General features: G+C 48.5%; 1 protein-coding gene across 1 annotated transcript; it reads right to left on the reverse strand.

Annotated features, from left to right (window-relative positions):
• Positions 1 to 684: 684 nt before the first annotated feature.
• LOC130486384 (phosphatidylethanolamine-binding protein 1-like) lies at positions 685 to 17,626 on the reverse strand. Its single transcript, XM_056859648.1, has 4 exons — positions 17,492 to 17,626; positions 5,624 to 5,733; positions 4,926 to 5,026; positions 685 to 966 (listed from the first exon to the last, which is right to left on the reverse strand). Exons 1-4 carry the CDS (start codon positions 17,624 to 17,626, stop codon positions 749 to 751), a joined length of 564 nt encoding a protein of 187 aa, XP_056715626.1. The 3' UTR covers positions 685 to 748.
• Positions 17,627 to 17,902: the final 276 nt, after the last annotated feature.

A 17,902-nucleotide genomic window follows, 5' to 3' on the forward strand; every position in this document is an offset into this window, starting at 1 on the left:
CATGGAACAGAGGTAAATAAGATCACCTGGGAAATAGCATCCCATTAAAGGTAAAGGTCCCCTGTGCAAGCACTGGGTCATTCCTGACCCATGGGGTGACATCATATCCCAACGTTTACTAGGCAGACTTTGTTTACGGGGTGGTTTGCCAGTGCCTTCCCCAGTCATCTTCCCTTTACCCCCAGAAAGTTGGGTACTCATTTGACCGACCTCGGAAGGATAGAAGGCTGAGTCAACCTGGAGCCGGCTACCTGAAACCAACTTCCGTTGGGATCAAACTCAGGTCGTGAGCAGAGCTTGGACTGCAGTACTGCACCTTACCACTCTGCGCCACGGGGCTCAGCATCCCATTAGACCTCTGTTAAAGGAGGAGTCTTTTTCCCCCCTCCAGGTTGTTGACTTATAACAAAGCAGCTTCATAGGTTCTTCCTCCATAAACCAACCCTGCAAAATAAGTAACTCTTCCTCCATATTCAATGCTCTCTGTAGAAACAGGCTGTGGACATAAATGGAGACCAAAGAGATATACAGACGCCACATACAGATATGTTCCTTTGCACCACAACCTCCTGCATGCACCTCAAGTGACTCCAGTTGCAAATTAAGGGAGATAAAGAAATCTTTCCAGTCCTGCAAGGATATTCACTGGATAATTATGTAAGTTGGAGCAGAGAGAGAGAAAGAAAGAAAGAAAGAGCTGCAAGTGGATCAATTGCAGCCAGGTGGGAGCCAAATTCTAGGCTGTCATCTATTTTACGTTCAGCTGCTCATAGATCTTTGGTACGAAGCTATCCCATTCAGCCTGGTAACACACGCCTGCCACAGGGGGCCCCAGCTTGTACTTCTTGCGGAAAGACGCGGCTCGGAAATTCTCCCGCTTGGCAGCTGAGATGTTATTCAAGACAGGTTCGTCACAGGTCAGTCGCTGGGGCTGCTCGTAGACTAGCCATACGTAACGGTGGAGTCCTGCATGAATCAAGGATATAATACAAATCTTTGGGAAAGGCTGACTCAAAACTACTCACTGGCCATTTATGGCTTGGTAATTAGCTGTGCGTTCCAGGCTGAAGTGCCCCGCATCTTTTTTTGAGTTTTTCACGCTGAATCGTCATTTAGGAAGTGACTGCAAAGCTGGCGCGTACCCGCTTGGCATTTCTTAGCCCCTTTAATGCAACCTTTTGTGTTTGCTCCGCCCCCACCTTGAAGAATCCCCTGAAGGAAGCATGCAAAATCATGCTTTTTCCTCCTCCCAATCTTCCCCTGATTAAGATTATGACACCATTTTCCCCCCACATGCCCCCTTTTTGTTGTGTGCCATCCAGCCTGATAAAGCGTTCTGGAGAACGTGAAAGCTGGCGAACTGTTTTATGTTATTTGGATTAGTCTCAATGGGTGGTATGACATGACTTCGGGGTTCTGCTTTGAACCCGTGCTACTGACTTCAACCTCCTGCCAAAAATAAATTCAGGAGACGTCTTATGGGACAAGACTGTACAACAGTCAAGCTCCACTACGGGCGTGAACTTTTCATTGTTAGAGACGAGGTTGCAGTTGCCACAACGTAATTCTTCACACAAAAGAGCCATTCAGGCAGCAAGGGAATGCATGCCAAGACATTCTCCAGCCCAGGGCCTGGGAGGGTGAACTGCGACATGTGCATACACTGCAGGCTCATCTTTCAACAGGGCTGCCGTGTGGCTGAAAACGCCCCTGCAAGCAATTTGGGAGGGGTAATTCAAATGCAGCCCTGACCTGGGTGGCCCAGGCTAGCCTGATCTCATCAGGTCTTGGAAGCTAACCAGGATCGGACCTGGTTAGTACTTGCATGGGAGACTCCCCAGGAACTCCAGGGTTGCTACGCAGAGGCAAGCCATGGCAAACCACCTCTGATCGCCTCTTGCCTTGAAAGTCCTTCGAGGTCACCGTAGGTTGGCTACAACTTGACGGTACTTTCCACTACCAGTTCAAAAGCAAGTCATCGTGAACTACTTCGCAGTGTAATGAAGATCTCCATGGGGCAGGGAAGGCTTTAGCAGCAATTAGCTGAGTTGTCCTAATAATCTAGATGGGCAAAGGAAGGTGGAACGATCTCTGGTTTCCACTGGCCAACCAGCTGCTATCTATACAGCAAGGGTGTCAAACATTAAGGTCCAAGGGCTGGATCCGGCCCCATGAGAGCTCTTGTCTGGCTCATGAGCCAGCCAAGGCAGCCCCCCCTCCCCCACACACACACACCCCACTCTCGATCTAGGCTGGCAAGGCATGGCCCGGCCAGACCAAGTGACAGTTATGTCATATCCGGCCCTTGTAACAATTGCGTTTGACACCCTAGCTATAGAGGAAGAGGGGAAGGTAAGAAGGCCTAGGGAAGAATGGGGGGGGGGGGAGCCTAGGACGAGAGAGCTCAAAATGAAAAAGAAAACAGGGAGAAGGAAAAGTTGGAATAAAGCAGGAAGTAAGAAATTCAGGCAATGGTTTTTAATCAACCAGCCTAATATTTGGCTGCAGGTATCTCATAATATTTTTAAGTTGCCAGTGTGCCTACTGCAGGGTTGCCAGCCAGAGCTGGCACCCCCCCCCCCCGGGGGGGCCCTTGGGGGGCTGGACAGATGTACTGGCATTGTACTTATACACACTGTCACTTCTGGTAAAAACTGGAAGTGGTGTGCTAGGATTCACCCCAAAACTCTATGGTTAAACCATCCAGTGACCACTGCCTCCCCCCCCACTTACTTTTCTCCAACCAGTCTTGGAAGCATAGGCTGGGAGCTGGGGTAGGCAGCAGGAGGTCTCCCTCTATAGCAGCAGACCTCCCCTGCCGACCCACACATAGGCTTGCCAGGCCCCGTAGCTCCACTGGCAAGAACTTTCCCGGGGTGTGGCTGCAGAGCTTGCGCACCCCCCGCATGATGCGCCTACGTCACTTCTGGGTTTACCCGGAAGTGACGCGGACGCTCTAATGATCTCGGCCAAAACTCTATGGTTTCCACAGAGTTTTAGCTGAGGTTGCCACAGTGTCTGCATCGCTTCCGGGTAAACCCGGACGTGACGTGCATGCAATGCGCGCGTTGCCCGCCGGCCCACAGCTGGTCGACAAGCAGCCCGGTGGTTTGGCGGGATTTTATCGCCGCCACCGGGCACTTGGCAACCCTACCCGCACCGCCCCTACTTATGTAGGGTTACTAACCTGAAGGTGGGACCTAGAGTTCTCATAAGAACAGCCATGCTGGATCAGACCAAGGCCCATCAAGTCCAGCAGCAGTCTGTTCACACAGTGGCCAACTAGATGCCCCTAGGAAGCCCACAAGCAAGAAGACTGCAGCAGCATCCTGCCTGTGTTCCACAGCACCTAATATAATAGGCATGCTCCTCTGATCCTGGAGAGAATAGGTATGCATCATGACTACTGTCCATTTTAACTAGTAGCTATGGATAGCCCTATCCTCCATGAACATGTCCACTCTCCTGGAACTACAGCTGATCTCCAGACTACAGAGATCAGTTCCCCAGGAGGAAATGGCTGCTTTGGACTCTACAGAATCACATTCCCACTGAACGCCCTCCCCTCCCCAGACACCCTCCCCCAGGAATCTCCGGACCAGAGTTCACAATCCCTTTACTCATGGGATCAAACAACCACGTTTCAGCATTGCTCATGTTGGCCCCTCTCCCTTGGAGTTGAGGATTACTGTGAGCTCAGCCTCGGGCTATCAGATCTGCCAAGGTGCCTTCCCATGGTGTGACTGATTCATACATTACACAGGTTGGTTCTGGGGACCTCGCCCTGTGTAGCAACAGAGTTGAGCTGTGGGTTCTCCTTGCACCCTGTCTGCAGGGTGCCCAATTCGGATCAGAACTGTGTTGCACATGTTGAGAAGAGGCTTCCCCACACACACTGTTTGAGTGACCTGAAATGATCCCAGGGAGGTGCTATTTGGCCTGTTGAGGAAACCCAGGCGTTCCCTGGGAAAATAATGCCTTGTTGGAGTGCAGGGCTTTCGTGTTTCCTCAGAAGAAACAGCCTCAAGCATATATGCCACTTTGTCAGGTAAAAAGTTAAAAAGCTGTTGGGGCAAAAGGAAAACTCTCCCCCCTTTCCCTGAATCATGTTTGAACAGCATTCAGAGCTGACAAAAGCCAGCTAATCTTTCAATAGCCTCCCCACCCCAAAAGGAAACATACCCTGCTTGGTTTCTGAGTGCCAGCACCTGGCCAGGTCTCTGCCTGTCCTGACACAATCTACCTGCCAGCCAACTCCTGCTTCGCTGCCCCCATACTCTAAACACCTTCTTCTAAATAGTCAAAGGAAGAGGATCCTCACTATACCAGCAACCAGTGGGTTCTGCAAGTTATGAAAACAAGCCCCCAAAATCCCAGAGCAGCGCACTGATAAGTAACCCCTGCTCAATGAAAAAATTATATGTATACCAAATAATTGTTTTAAAATAAATTTCTTTATGATTTATTATCAGTAAATGTTTGATTTGTATACCTATTTTATATACCTATAGACCCGGGGTCGCGTAAAAAACGTATCGGGCAAAAAGGGGTCGCGAGTGGAAAAAGTTTAAGAAGCCCTGGCCTATCCTTAGGGTCTGAATGTAGCTGATGTGTGTGCAGAACACCTGTCATCACAGAATCACCCAGGATTCGCCACTGCTAGTCAACATATGTATGCATACACCCCAATCCAGCATGAAAAACCCATGCATGGAACCACATCTGCGGCTGATACAGATGCATACTGGAGGCCTGTCTATGTCTTAGTGCACATCAGATGCCTGAGCAAGGCCCCTTACAGAGAAAACCTTTGCCTGGGGTCCCCAGAGGCCTCAGCTCTACAGCAGGGATTGACCACTGAGAGGTAGGTAGGTGGGGGAGAGAAAGAAATGAATGATCTTTAAGGTACACAATGGATTACCTACCTGTGCCTTTGGCAGGTGCTGATCCCACATAGTCAGACAGGATGCATCCACTGCTGATGTCATTGCCTTTCATGTTGGTCACCAGGAAATGGTGCCATTCTCTAAAGCAAAACAAAAAACAAAAAACAGGGGAACATGAGGATTCAGAGTTCAGCAGATGAACTCAGTTTTCCACATTAAGCTCCAATGGCACGGAAGCACTGGTCCCTTCCATGTGCCGGTCTGAAATTCATCACACACACCTGAGGATTCTCATTTGCGATAGGCCTGGTTTTCCAAGATGGCAGCATGAGGCAAGTAGACTGCACTACTTCAGAATGCAGGTGGGAGACACCATTTTTAGGGGTTCCCCCTATTTAAAAAAAAAAAAAAACTCCATGAAAGTAGAAGACTAGAACATCAGAGAGAAAGGTACTATCCTAAGCCTGTTGCGCTAGTTTTCTACTTACAGGGAGTTTTCCTAACTGAGAGAGCATGTGATTAACCACCAGCAGTCTAAAGCAACCAGAGTCCACTCAACTGCATTGGTTTGTCTTATGGGTAGACCAAACCACGGATCACCCTGGACCTTGAGAGGTCTATTTACAGTGAACTCTGTTCTCCAGATCAAAGTCCACCACTCCAAACCACCACACCCCGCTGGCTCTCCTATATAGGAGTAAGTCAAAGGGAGAATACAGCCTTCCTTTATTTCTCACCTCATCTTTGGGTTCGCCCTGCTTGGAACGTCCAGGTCCGTGAGGATCACGGTGTAGAGTTTATGTGGGTCGCAGCCATTCCACGCGATGGATGTTGGGCAATTCTGGACCTACCACAGTTAAAAAATCACAGTCTAAAAGCAGTAGCAGAAATAGCCAGCATCTGAACGTCTAGTTTTATTTTTTCACTAAAATGAAGGTACAGGGGACTCCGAATCTTATTAACAGGACAGTGAGCATTACTCCCCCCCCCCCTTAACATTTCTCCATGGAAAATCCCTCAAGCCCAACCGTCTTCCCATCTGTGAAAAGGAAAAATTACTAACCAGGGCTGACCCTCTTCTGAGGTCTGAAGAGATCAGGCTTGCCCGGCCCATCCAGATCAGGGCATCATTTAGTTAGCTGTGTGACTAGCCCAAGGTCACCCAGCTGGCTTCATGTGGAGGAGTGGGGAAACCAACCTGGTTCATCAGTTTAGCTTCCGCCGCCCATGTGGAGGAGTGGGGAATCAAACCCAGTTCTCCAGATCAGACTCCACCGCTCTTAACCACTACACCACGCTGGCTCTCTTGGTTAATCAGACTAACCTACATCACAGGGTTGATGCAAGGATAAAAAGGAGGAAGAGGAGAACTGGATACGCCACTCTGAGCTCCTTGGAAGAAGAGTGGGATAAAAATGCCTAACTGGTCTTTCTCCATAAGAGTTTTTATGATCATTAACAGCTCACGCTTGATGTTTCCTGGCGAAGAAGGAGGAGAAGAGTTGGTTTTTATATTCCAGCTTTCTCTACCACTTAAGGGAGAATCAAACCGGCTTACAATCACCTTCCCTTCTCCTCCCCACAACAGACACCCTGTGAGGTAGGTGAGGCTGAGAGCTGTGACTAGCCCAAGGTCACCCAGCTGGCCTTATGTGTAGGAATGGGGAAACCAACCCGGTTCACCAGTTTAGCATCTGCCGCTCATGTGGAGGAGTGGGGAATCAAACCCCGTTCTCCAGATTAGAGTCCACCACTCCAAACCACCACTCTTAACCACTACACCATGCTTGCTGGTGGGAGATATACTGAGTGGGCTGAGCTAGTTCTCAAATTTTAAGAATACAGCGCAACACAGCATTAAGCATGCTTCCGCCCTTCCAAAATCAGTGTGCATAAATGCACTTACACCTGTTGTTCAGACATCACAGAAGTACCTACATGTTTTCCTCTGCAGAGCAAACACAAGCTCCAGGGAAGGGAGGGAGGTTTGTTTACTGGTCACATCTGCCTTATGGCAACCCTGTAGGGTTTTCAAGGCAAGAGATGTTCAGAGGTGGTTTGCCATTGCCTGCCTCTGCCTCACGCGCCTAGTATTCCTTGGAGGTCTCCCATCCAAACTCTTGCCAGGGTCAAGGCTGAGAGTATGGGACTGGCCCAAGGTCACCCAGCAAGTTTCTGTGGCAGAGTGGGGATTTGAACCGGGTTTCCCAGATCCTAGTCTGACACCTTAACCACTACACCACACTGGCTCTCTGTTTAAAAGTTTAGTTTATTGGTCTACTCAACTTTTATTCAGGTTGTACATGAAAATATACTCAAAGCTGCTCTTTGCCAAATGATACATTTCACACTTCAGATGAAATGGACTCTGTGGAGCCCACAAAACAGATCTATTAATATTTAAGTTGTCAAAAGTGCATTTAAAATAGGGATTTAAGAAACACTGAGGTATGCATTGCATACTAAAATCATGCACACAGCCTTATTTCTGAGTTATAGATACGACTTTTGGATAATAGAAAAGATGTTTTCTATTATGTAAAAGATCACTCCCCCCTCCTTCCACAAATCCTTGTTTCAGAAGCCTTCTTTGTACAAATATACTTTTGCAGAGAAGCATGACTGAAATTCAATTTTTGAACAACTGGCATTGCTTGCAGCCCTTTCCTGGCTTACCTCCAGCCACGAAAGCCAGAACAAATAAACACAGCTTACATCAATGCTCCAAAGGAGCCCGAATGAAGCAGTTTTGTAACTGTAGAATCACTGGCAAGCTGCCAGGAAACTTTCCCAAGTACAAAAACCCTCTGAGAAGGACCCACAAAACACGCTAGACCAGAGCTGCTTCATGTGTTCCATTTTGTACCCTGGAACTACTTACAAAGTTTATGTGCACGGTGCAATCGCTGAATGGTGCATGTAAGTATAAGATATGACCTCGTATCAATAAACAGGCTCCTCCCCGATTTCCTGAAAACCAACAAAAGCCTCTCTAGCACAGTCACCATGCCCACATGCATTTGGAGTACCATTGCATAGTGTCCAAACCATGTATGCTGAATAAGTTCGTAACCCGTTTATCATGAACAACCTTCCTTAAATGAAGCTCATACCCATGTGAACAAGATGCTGAGAAGACTGTGCCAGCTATATGGCACCGGGATATTGAGGAAAATTGTGTATGCTTTGGAATGGACTGGTACTTTTCCAGTAAAATGAACAAGGGGGGAAAGAACAAGAAGAGAGAGACCCAGATTCAAAGCCTTCCCTAATATGATATACACTAGAAGAAGAAGAGTTGGTTTTTATATGCCGACTTTCTCTACCACTTAAGGGAAACTCAAACCAGCCCCCAACAGACACCCTGTGAGGTAGGTGGGGCTGAGAGAGCTCTAAGAGAGCTGTGACTTGCCCAAGGTCAGTAGGTCACCCAGCTGGCTTCGTGTGTAGGAGTGGGGAAACAAATCCAGTTCACCAGATTAGCCTCCGCCGCTCCTGTGGAGGAGTGGGGAATCAAACCTGGTTCTCCAGATCAGAGTCTGCCACTCTAAACCACCGCTCTTAACCACCACACCATGCTGAGAAGACTGTGCCGGCTATACGTCACTGGTATATTGAGGGAAATTGTGAATGCTTTAGACTGGACTGGTACTTTTCCAGTGAAATGAATAAGGGGGAAATGAACAAGAGGGAAAAGAACAAGGAGAGACCCAGATTCAAAGCCTTCTCTAATATGATATCCACTAGGTGACCCTTGTACCATTCAGGATGCATAAAATGCAGGAAGGGATAACTCGTATGTGTGTTATCTTGAGCTTCTTGGAGGAAACACTAGATGTGTGTAAACTGCTGTCAAGTCACCGCCGATTATGGCAATAGGGTTACCAACCTCCATGTGGGGTCTGGAGATCTCCTGGAATTACAACTGATCTCCAAATCACAGAGATCTGTGCCCCGGGAGAAAATGGCAGGTCTGGAGGGTAGACTCTATGGCATCACATCCCTAATGTGTTCCCTCCCCTCCCCAAATTTCACCCACTCCAAGCTCTGCCCCAAATCTCCAGGAATTTCCCCACTCGGAGCTAACAACTCTATATGGTGACCACATTGGGTTTTCAGGGCAAGTGATTAAGCAGAGGTGGGTTGCCATTCCCTTCCTCTGCAATGTCTGTTTTGGAGGTTTCCCAAAAGATGGCATACAAAAGTTAATAAATAAAATAATGTACACTATAATTTGGAAGTGTGTGTGTGTGCGGGGACAACAACCACAATTTTCCTTAAAATTCAGCATTCACCTTGTGTTGCACACAGATACAAAAAAACGGCCAAGTATCAAAGCCAGGGGACAATCTGGCCAAAGATAATATCTTTCAGGCTTCATTGTTTCCAAGGAGGAAATGGTTTTCAAAACGGTGCTTTGGAGCAGTGGAGTCTGATCTGGAGAACCGGGTTTGATTCCCCACTCCTCCACATGAGCGGCGGAGGCTCCCTTAAGTGGCAGAGAAAGTTGCCATATAAAAAACCAACTCTTCCTCTTCTTCTATTGAGCTTCCCACTGAAACCAAGCAGACAACTCAGGCTTAAGTTTGACTGCTTTTTTTTTTAATAGCCTATGTGCACAAAAGTGACCTCTCAAAGTCCAGCATTGTTAGGTTACTGCCTGGGCTATTGTTTCAGCCAGCCAACCACAGCCTTGGAGCCAACCCCTCCTTTGCATCGTCTTCATTTGCAGTGGGGAAGCTTTCGCCCTTAGAGCTCAGGAATGCACTGTAGGCCTTACAAAAGTTCATCGCCCACTATACAATTGATTGTTTTTCTCTTGAACGCTTGTTGACACCATTTAACACATGGCACGACCTGTCAATCAGTTCCGTTGCGTCCTCCTCTACTCCCCGTTTTCTGACGCACCCCTGAAAGTGTTACCTGCGAGGACTCCCTACATGCTGGGAATCCTACAGCATTGTGCCAACCCAGGTGATGTCACCAATGTGGTCATGCTGGAAGTGACATTGTGGCATCAGAATGATGCCTATTTGCATGTCCTTCCCCCGGCCCCCGCCCCTCATATATCTCCTAGTGCTTGCCAGCACTCAGAACGCATTCTGCAAGCCCTTGTTCTGTTTGTTTACACTTGCATCTGCAATACGAGGGGTTGCAATACCGGACTGCCTTAAGAGATTGTTGTAGGGTCCCAGGATGCCTCAAAAAACAATCCATAAATGCTGCTGTTAACATTCCTTTCGATTTATATTTAGCAGAAATCCCCCGAGGCAGTTAGTCTCTTGAGAAACGGTAGTGGGTGTCAAAAGGCCACATTTGCACCCAAGAGTCTAGAACACGATAAGCCACACAAAACTAGAAGTCTTAGGTGAGCTCCATGCAGATATCTAGGAGCATTTTTTCCCTCTTGCAGATTAAATTTGGTGTCCTTGCAGAAGAATAATTGATAAATAGCAGGGGTTGAGCCTAACAGTTCTTATCTCTCCCCCGCCATAGTTTGCGTCAAACTTTCATAGGTGTTCTGAAGATTCCACCTCTTCTTTTCTGATCCACCTTCAGTAAATGGGCACTGGGGGGGATACTGTGCTTATGTAAGGTAGTACAGTCCTGGTGCTAGGTAATTGTATCCCTTCAAATTTTGCCTGGGAAGCTAATAATCAGTGAATAATAAGTGAAAATCATTTTAAAGGTCAGCTGCAGCCATCTTGAGATCCTAGGTCCATAGGGTTCCCAGCCATCTGCTGGCAACCCTGAGCTTTCTGGGGGCAGGCAGGGTAACATGTGACACTTTTAGTTAAAAAGGTAAAGGTTCCCTGTGCACGCACTGGGTCATTCCTGACCCATGGGGTGACATCACATCTTGATGTTTACTAGGCAGACTTTGTTTATGGGGTGGTTTGCCAGTGCCTTCCCCAGTCATCTTCCCTTTACCCTCAGAAGCTGGGTACTCATTTTACCGACCTCGAAAGGATGGAAGGCTGAGTCAACCTTGATCCGGCTACCTGAAGCCAACTTCCGTTGGGATCGAACTCAGGTCGTGAGCAGAGCTTGGACTGCAGTACTGCCACTTACCACTCTGCGCCACGGGGCTCCTCCACTTTTGGTTACATTCCTGGAATTCAGGTTACCAAGTATAGCCTAGCAACCAGTGGGAGCCATAGGGGTGGGGACAGAACATAAGATAAGCCATGCTGGATCAGACCAAGGTCCATCAAGTCCAGCAGTCTGTTCACACAGTGGCCAACCAGGTGCCTCTAAGAAGCTCCCAAACAAGACAACTGCAGCAGCATTATCCTGCCTGTGTTTCACAGCACCTAATATATTCGGCATGCTCCTCTGATCCTGGAGAGGGGGGTGGCCGGTGGCTTCAGCATGGCATCAGTTCTGGGGAAACCCAGAATCGATGTCATGCCTTTCTAGGGATTGCCAGAAATTCTATGGCAAAACTAGAGTTTCCAGTGATTCCTACAGAGGACTGATGTCCATTTCTTGGGGTGGGGGGGACCCAGAAGAGACATCACACCATTTGGCCAATGGCCATTTAAAAAGAAATTCTCTTTTGAGCGCTGGGAACTCCTCACCCCCACCAGTGCGAGGGTCAGGATGGCAAACCTACTTGGAAGTGATGTCACTGCATCGCTCTAGGAATCTGGGAAATTCCTTCAGCATTGCTGCAACATCACTTCCAGATGCATAACTGGAAGTGATGTTCAGCATCGCCACAGTGCTTTTTTCTTTATGTAGCTGGAGACTCGGCTGCCCTTCTGCCCTGCCCTACTGTAAAACCTCAGAACACTCTTCTAGCTGAGACATGGAAGAGGTGTTATTGGATCTTCTGACATTTCTGATTTTATTTCAAAGATGTGAGAGTACGAGGAATTTAACCATTTCCCCCATGCCGCTTGTTGGCCCCCTTTTGTTGCTCTTGGCCTCAATAGATGGGAAAAAATAAGACAGGCACCTGTACTTTCCCCTTCAGTGTTAATAGCTGGGGTTGATTTCTGTCTCTGAAATGGCAAAGGGGGGAAGGGTTATCCTCCATGTCCTAATACTACAAAGTGGAGACAAACTGGCTCCTCTCTGCAATCGCTTTTAATAAAATTAAAGAGAGGCCCTCACAGAGATGTAACATTAGCCCAAGTTGTGGAACTCTCCCTTAAGAGATAACATTGGTTCCTAACCAGAAAGGGAAGCAAAAGACCTGAAATGGCAACACCTGAGTTTAAAATGGGATAAACTTAGCAGAACAGTTATATTCCAAATAAATTTCTCCCGCTCTTATAAGAAATCAGCAGACCCTGATGTGTGGAAATTGTTTCTCAAGCACAACCCCCTCCAAATGTGAGCTGGACTCAGAAGAAATTCCACAACAACAATATATATGGTGTAAAAGATCCAGCTTTATTAGTATTTTGAGATGCATTTCCTTGGAGGAGTAAACACCCAAGAGTCAACAATCCTCACTTAGCATTATGGTGTTGGGAGTTTCTTTTTGTTGCTTGTAACCCAGAAAAGAAATATTTTCCTTTACAAGGGAAGCCATGCAGAATTGGCTAATCCTCGCTTAAAATAAAACTCAGTTCCTTGGCTTGGCAAAATAGCTCCAGGATTGGTTTTTGGGTGCAGATGGTCTCCTCGGAGCTCACGGATCTTTCAGGCAGGCCGGTGATTTCTTTTCCTCTCCCTTCTCCCTGGTCTTCCCATAGGCCTGCCACTTGCCCAGGAGAGAAGAGGGAGGGATGTTCCTTTAGCTGACCACTGGCTGTGGGATGGCAGGAACACGTCTGGCCAAATCCAGGGTCCTGCCGACTATGCCAGAGGGGCCAGCGTGCGCATCGTTCGACTTGGAGGGCTTGGCCAACCTGTAGAAAATCTCCTCGTCGGAGTAGTGCCTTCTGGGCTTGGCTGTTTTTGCCACAGGAGCGCCCTTTTGCTTGGCGCGTCTCTTGTCTGCGGCCTTGATGGCGGTTTTCAACGACTCCGGGCAAACGTTGGTACGGTGCCGCTTCTTCTGCCCACCCACCTGCGGGGTCGTCAGACGACAGGCTTCGGCAGAAAAGGAGCCCGGAGGGTACTTGGCGATGCGCAAGGAGAGGACGTTATCGTGCACCCGCTTGCTGAAGTAACTGGACAGGAGGGGGCAGCTCTGGAGACGGCAGCTCTTTGGAAACCTAATATGGAAAATGTTTCTCCTCGGTCTGGGAGGAAGCTTGTTTTGCTTGGGCAGGTTCTTCTGAGGCCTACTTTGCTGCCTCCACTTCTTCTGTATGGGGGCCTTCTGGTATTTTAGGATGGCAGCCATGGCGTTTTCCCACGTCTTCATTTCAGCTTCCCCCCTGCAAGTGAAGGGGACTTCCCTCTCAGCAAGCTTATATAGCGGCAGCTAGGCAAATGAGGGGTTTGCTCCAAGGGCTGCAATTGGCTGGCTGGAACAATAGCCCCAGCAGGTACCTAACAATGCTCGATTGTGAGAGTTCACTTTTGCGCACACTGATGTGTAGGGGGGGGGAAAGCCACCAAACTTAAGCCTGAATTAAGTCTCCTCGGTTTCTTTTTTAAAAAAAAATTTTTGTGAAAAAAAAAATAATTTGAAAAGAAAAAGAAAAGGGGAGGGGGGAAATTAGGAAAAGATAAAAAAAAGAATGATGTACAGTACATTCAAATTTTCTTCTTAAGGAAAGCCCTGCTGGATCAGACCAAGGCCCATCAAGTCCAGCAGTCGGTTCACTCAGTGGCCGACCAGGTGCCTCTAGGAAGCCCCCAAACAAGACAACGGCAGCACCAGCATTGTCCTGCCTGTGTTCCACAGCACCTAATATATTAGGCATGCTCCTCTGATCCTGGAGAGAATAGGCATGCATCATGACTAGTATCCATTTTAACTAGTAGCCATTTTAACTAGTAGCTGCTGCTTCTTCTCCCCTCCCCCTTCCTTGGCACCCAGAATATGAGTCTCCTTGGTTTCGATGGGAAAGCTCAGAATGTGCTCAGGACCATCTTCTCCTTGAAAACAATGATGCCTGAAAGATATCATCTTTGTCTGGATTGTGCCCTGGCTTTAATGGTTGGCCTATTTTTTTGTACCTGTGTGCGACATAATATGGTTCCAAATTATAATACGAAGTTGTTCATTTACTATGTTTTGTACCTTGTTTTCCTTCAATAAGCTCCGGATAGCATACAGTTATCCCCATTTTATCCTAGCAACAACTAGGGCTCCCAACTCTGGGTTGGGAAAATCCTGGAGATTTAGGGGGTAGAGGCTGGGGCGTGGTTTTGGGAGGGACCTCATTGGTATATAATGCCAGAGTCCACCCAAGGAAGTAGCTATTTTGTCCAGGGGGACTAATCTCTGTCATTTGGAGATTGGTTGTAATTTTGGGAGTTCTCCAGGCTTCACCTAGATGTTGGCAGCCTTAACAACAACCCTGGGAGACAGGTGAGGCTCATAACAGCTCAAGGCCACACAGTGAATTTCATGGTAAGGAATTCTGAGCCCCACTCCCACCCCCAGCCTAAATATACATTACATTGACTTTGTGTCTCCCCTCGCTCTTATCCAGCAGGTATACACTGAAAAGTTCCATCCTCAGGACTGAATTCCCAGGTTCATGGGAAGTCAACCCCAATTCGGAGGAGGACTAGGGTGCTTGGGGGGTCCCAAACTGTGGAGAAGCCGCTTAAACCACTTGGAGAGGAGTGACTAGTGGAGTGCATCAGGGATCTGTCCTGGGCCCTGTGTTGTTCAATATCTTTATAAATGATTTGGATGAAGGAATAGAGGGGATGCTTATTAAATTTGCAGATGATACTAAATTGGGAGGGGTAGCAAATGCAGTAGAAGACAGAGCCAGGATACAGGATGAGCATCAACCTCTGAGCATAGTCTGGTCAACTGAAAGGGGAGTGGGGGGGGGGGAGGCAGAGCACATGCACAATGTAATGTAAATTGAGCCCCCAAATTGCAGCTCCCCCCTCTTTCTAGGTATAGCACGGACTATCTATTTTCCTCCTTTTGTTAACCCTTTGTTCACTGCATACTAGAAGCATCCTTAATTCATGTGAAAGAAAAGAATCAAGACAACTAAAATTGGATACAAGTAAGACTCAAGGATAAATATGGAAGAATTTCCAAACGTTGGCAAAGTCTAAAGGAACTGCTAGCTACTTTGGAAAGAAAAACCCTCTACTCTTCAGGCTTTATGAAGAAAAAAGGATTTTGAAATGAGAGACATGTAGGTCGGATTCTGGTAACCAAGTTAAACAATGAGCAATGGATAGACTGATTCCTCCAGTGATAAAATGGAAAGTAACATGAGAACATAAGAAGAGCCATGCTGGATCAGATCAAGGCCCATCAAGTCCAGCAGTCTGTTCACACAATGGCCAACCAGGTGCCTCTAGGAAGCCCACAACTGAACATAAATAGAATCCCACTCCTAAAATACTTGCTAGGAGTTCTGGGAGAGGGGTGCAGGTTTAAGCTGCATGTTGAGAGCCTGAAACTCTCAAACCTGAGGATGTAGCTGATATGGTTCTGCCAACTCACCCTCAAGACCCTTAAGGGGGCCCCCTCTTTCGAGGGGAAACTAATGGTGCATATTCTTGCTTTCCCCTTGACTGCAGTCTCTGCCTGAATCCTAAGTACCAACCCAATCGTATCTTAATGTACCTATAAATTGCTGAATTTCCAAGGCTTGTCATTTTTTCCTTTTTGAGGTGGTTTGCTAAACTGAGGGCAAAAAACTCTGGTTGCCCTGTTAAACGGCAGGGTGACATTGCTACCTGGCTCCCTTCACTGGTGCCAGCATTATCCTGCCTGTGTTCCACAGCACATGCATGGGGGGATCCTAATGGGATACCTTCCAAGCCTATTAATTTCAGTGGCCATAGAAGGGTGTAACTTTATTTAGGTTGGCACGGGCAGTGTCTTTTGACACCGTGATGGAATTTCTACACCATTGTTAAGATTTTATACAGCCCTAAACAACCCAGACTGAAAAAAGTATTCATTCAAAAGCCACCTAAGAAGTCCTGTGGAAATGTTAGACATTTCAGCTCAATAGAAGAAATAGACATTTTATCTAAATAGAAGAAACAAATAGAACAAGCTCAAGAACAATAAGATTCCTGGCAGAGATGGGTTTATAGAAAAAAATATTATTTTATTGATTTGATTTCCCTGTTTTCTGTGCTTTTCACACACACACAATCAATGTGAATCTTAAGTGTCGCGTCGTCGTAAAAACCAGTAAATAGCATTTAAAGGCACAGCAATATGTCTGTACCAGGGAGCGTGTCCTTTTTTATATATATATATATATATTATTTTTATATTATAAAACAAAACAAACAAATACAATAATAACAAAAAAATAAAAATAAAATACAAAAAATACAAGAGTATCAGTTATAATTGTACAAAGTTATAAAGTTCAACAAAGCCAAAATACCCTTTTGACCCTCCACCCACCTTAAAAAGTGACCCTTCACCTGACTTCTGCAGAAGTGTCTAAACAGTTTTAAAAGTTGTTAATAATAATAATATAAAAGTAAATAAATTTGTTTCTATAACTCACTAACTAAAATAGCAAAATCCATTTTTGCCAGTTTGTCCCCATATGTGATGGCCTTTGCCCACGTTTTTGGAATTCTTACATATCTTTTCCATGCAGGAATTCCGTTAATTCGGCCATCCTCCTATACATCCACAGTTTCCCTCTCCAGTCACGAACGGAAGGTTTATTCCCTTGCTTCCAAACTTTAGCTATTACCATTCTTGCAGCTGCTGGGGGCGGGGGGGCGGGGAAGCGTGTCCTGAACGGGGCGCGTTTTCTCGAATTGCTGCCAGGCAGGCACTCTGCACATGGTCAGAGAAACGCCCGCCCCTCTCCAAGCCGCGCACAGTCACCCCTCCAAAAAGAGGAGCGGCGTTCGGGGTCCGGCGGAGAGGTCCCGCTGGTTACCTGGGTGGGGGTGACCTGGGTGGGGGTGAGCCGCTGGTTACCTGGGTAGGGGTTACCTGGGTGGGGGTGAGCCGCTGGTTACCTGGGTGGGGGTGAGCCGCTGGTTACCTGGGTGGGGGTTACCTGGGTGGGGGTGAGCAGCTGGTTACCTGGGTGGGGTGAGCCGCTGGTTACCTGGGTGGGGGTGACCTGGGTGGGGGTGAGCCGCTGGTTACCTGGGTGGGGGTTACCTGGGTGGGGGTGAGCCGCTGGTTACCTGGGTGGGGGTGAGCAGCTGGTTACCTGGGTGGGGTTACCTGGGTGGGGGTGACCTGGGTGGGGGGTGAGCCGCTGGTTACCTGGGTGGGGGTGAGCCGCTGGTTACCTGGGTGGGGGTGAGCCGCTGGTTACCTGGGTGGGGGTGACTTGGGTGGGGGTGAGCCGCCGGTTACCTGGGTGGGAGTGACCTGGGTGGGGGGTGAGCCGCTGGTTACCTGGGTGGGAGTGACCTGGGTGGGGGGTGAGCCGCTGGTTACCTGGGTGGGAGTGACCTGGGTGGGGGGTGAGCCGCTGGTTACCTGGGTGGGGTTACCTGGGTGGGGGTGAGCCGCCGGTTACCTGGGTGGGGTGACCTGGGTGGGGGGGTGAGCCGCTGGTTACCTGGGTGGGGGTGAGCGCCTGGCCCAGCTCCTCGAGCTCCAGGGCCCCGTAGCGCACTCGCAGGGGCTGCGCCGGCCTCTCGTCCGCCTCGCCCAGGCTCAGAGGCCCGTCCCACGCCGCCAGCTCCAGCGGCATCCTCGGGGCAGCGACCGGCGCGCAGGGGAAGGCGGCGCTGGGCGAGCGGAGGGAGCCGCGCCGCGCTCAGCCGCCCCGGCCAGCCAGACAGCCAGACAGCCAGCCAGGCGCGGCTCCAGGCTCCCATTGGAAGCCTGGGGCGGGACGGGACGGGAGAGAGGCGAAGCGAGGCTCGGCCAAGCCCGGCCCGCCGCCCACGCCCTGCACCGCCCACCCTTCGCGCTTGTCCTCAAATGACCTGGGGGTGGGTGGGTGGGTGTGGGGGCCATTTATGCA

The sequence above is a fragment of the Euleptes europaea genome, chromosome 13 (genome assembly GCF_029931775.1).
Source record: "Euleptes europaea isolate rEulEur1 chromosome 13, rEulEur1.hap1, whole genome shotgun sequence".
Classification (NCBI taxonomy): domain Eukaryota; kingdom Metazoa; phylum Chordata; class Lepidosauria; order Squamata; family Sphaerodactylidae; genus Euleptes; species Euleptes europaea.

Excerpts from the sequence above, each read along its gene's own strand:
- LOC130486384 (XM_056859648.1), bottom strand. The coding sequence starts at position 17,626 with ATGCCGCTGGAGCTGGCGGCGTGGGACGGGCCTCTGAGCCTGGGCGAG. Across the intron at positions 5,734-17,491 it reads AGGCGCTCACCCCCACCCAG|GTCCAGAATTGCCCAACATC; the intron begins GTAACCAGCGGC and ends TAACTGTGGTAG. Across the intron at positions 5,027-5,623 it reads AGGGCGAACCCAAAGATGAG|AGAATGGCACCATTTCCTGG; the intron begins GTGAGAAATAAA and ends GTTTTGCTTTAG.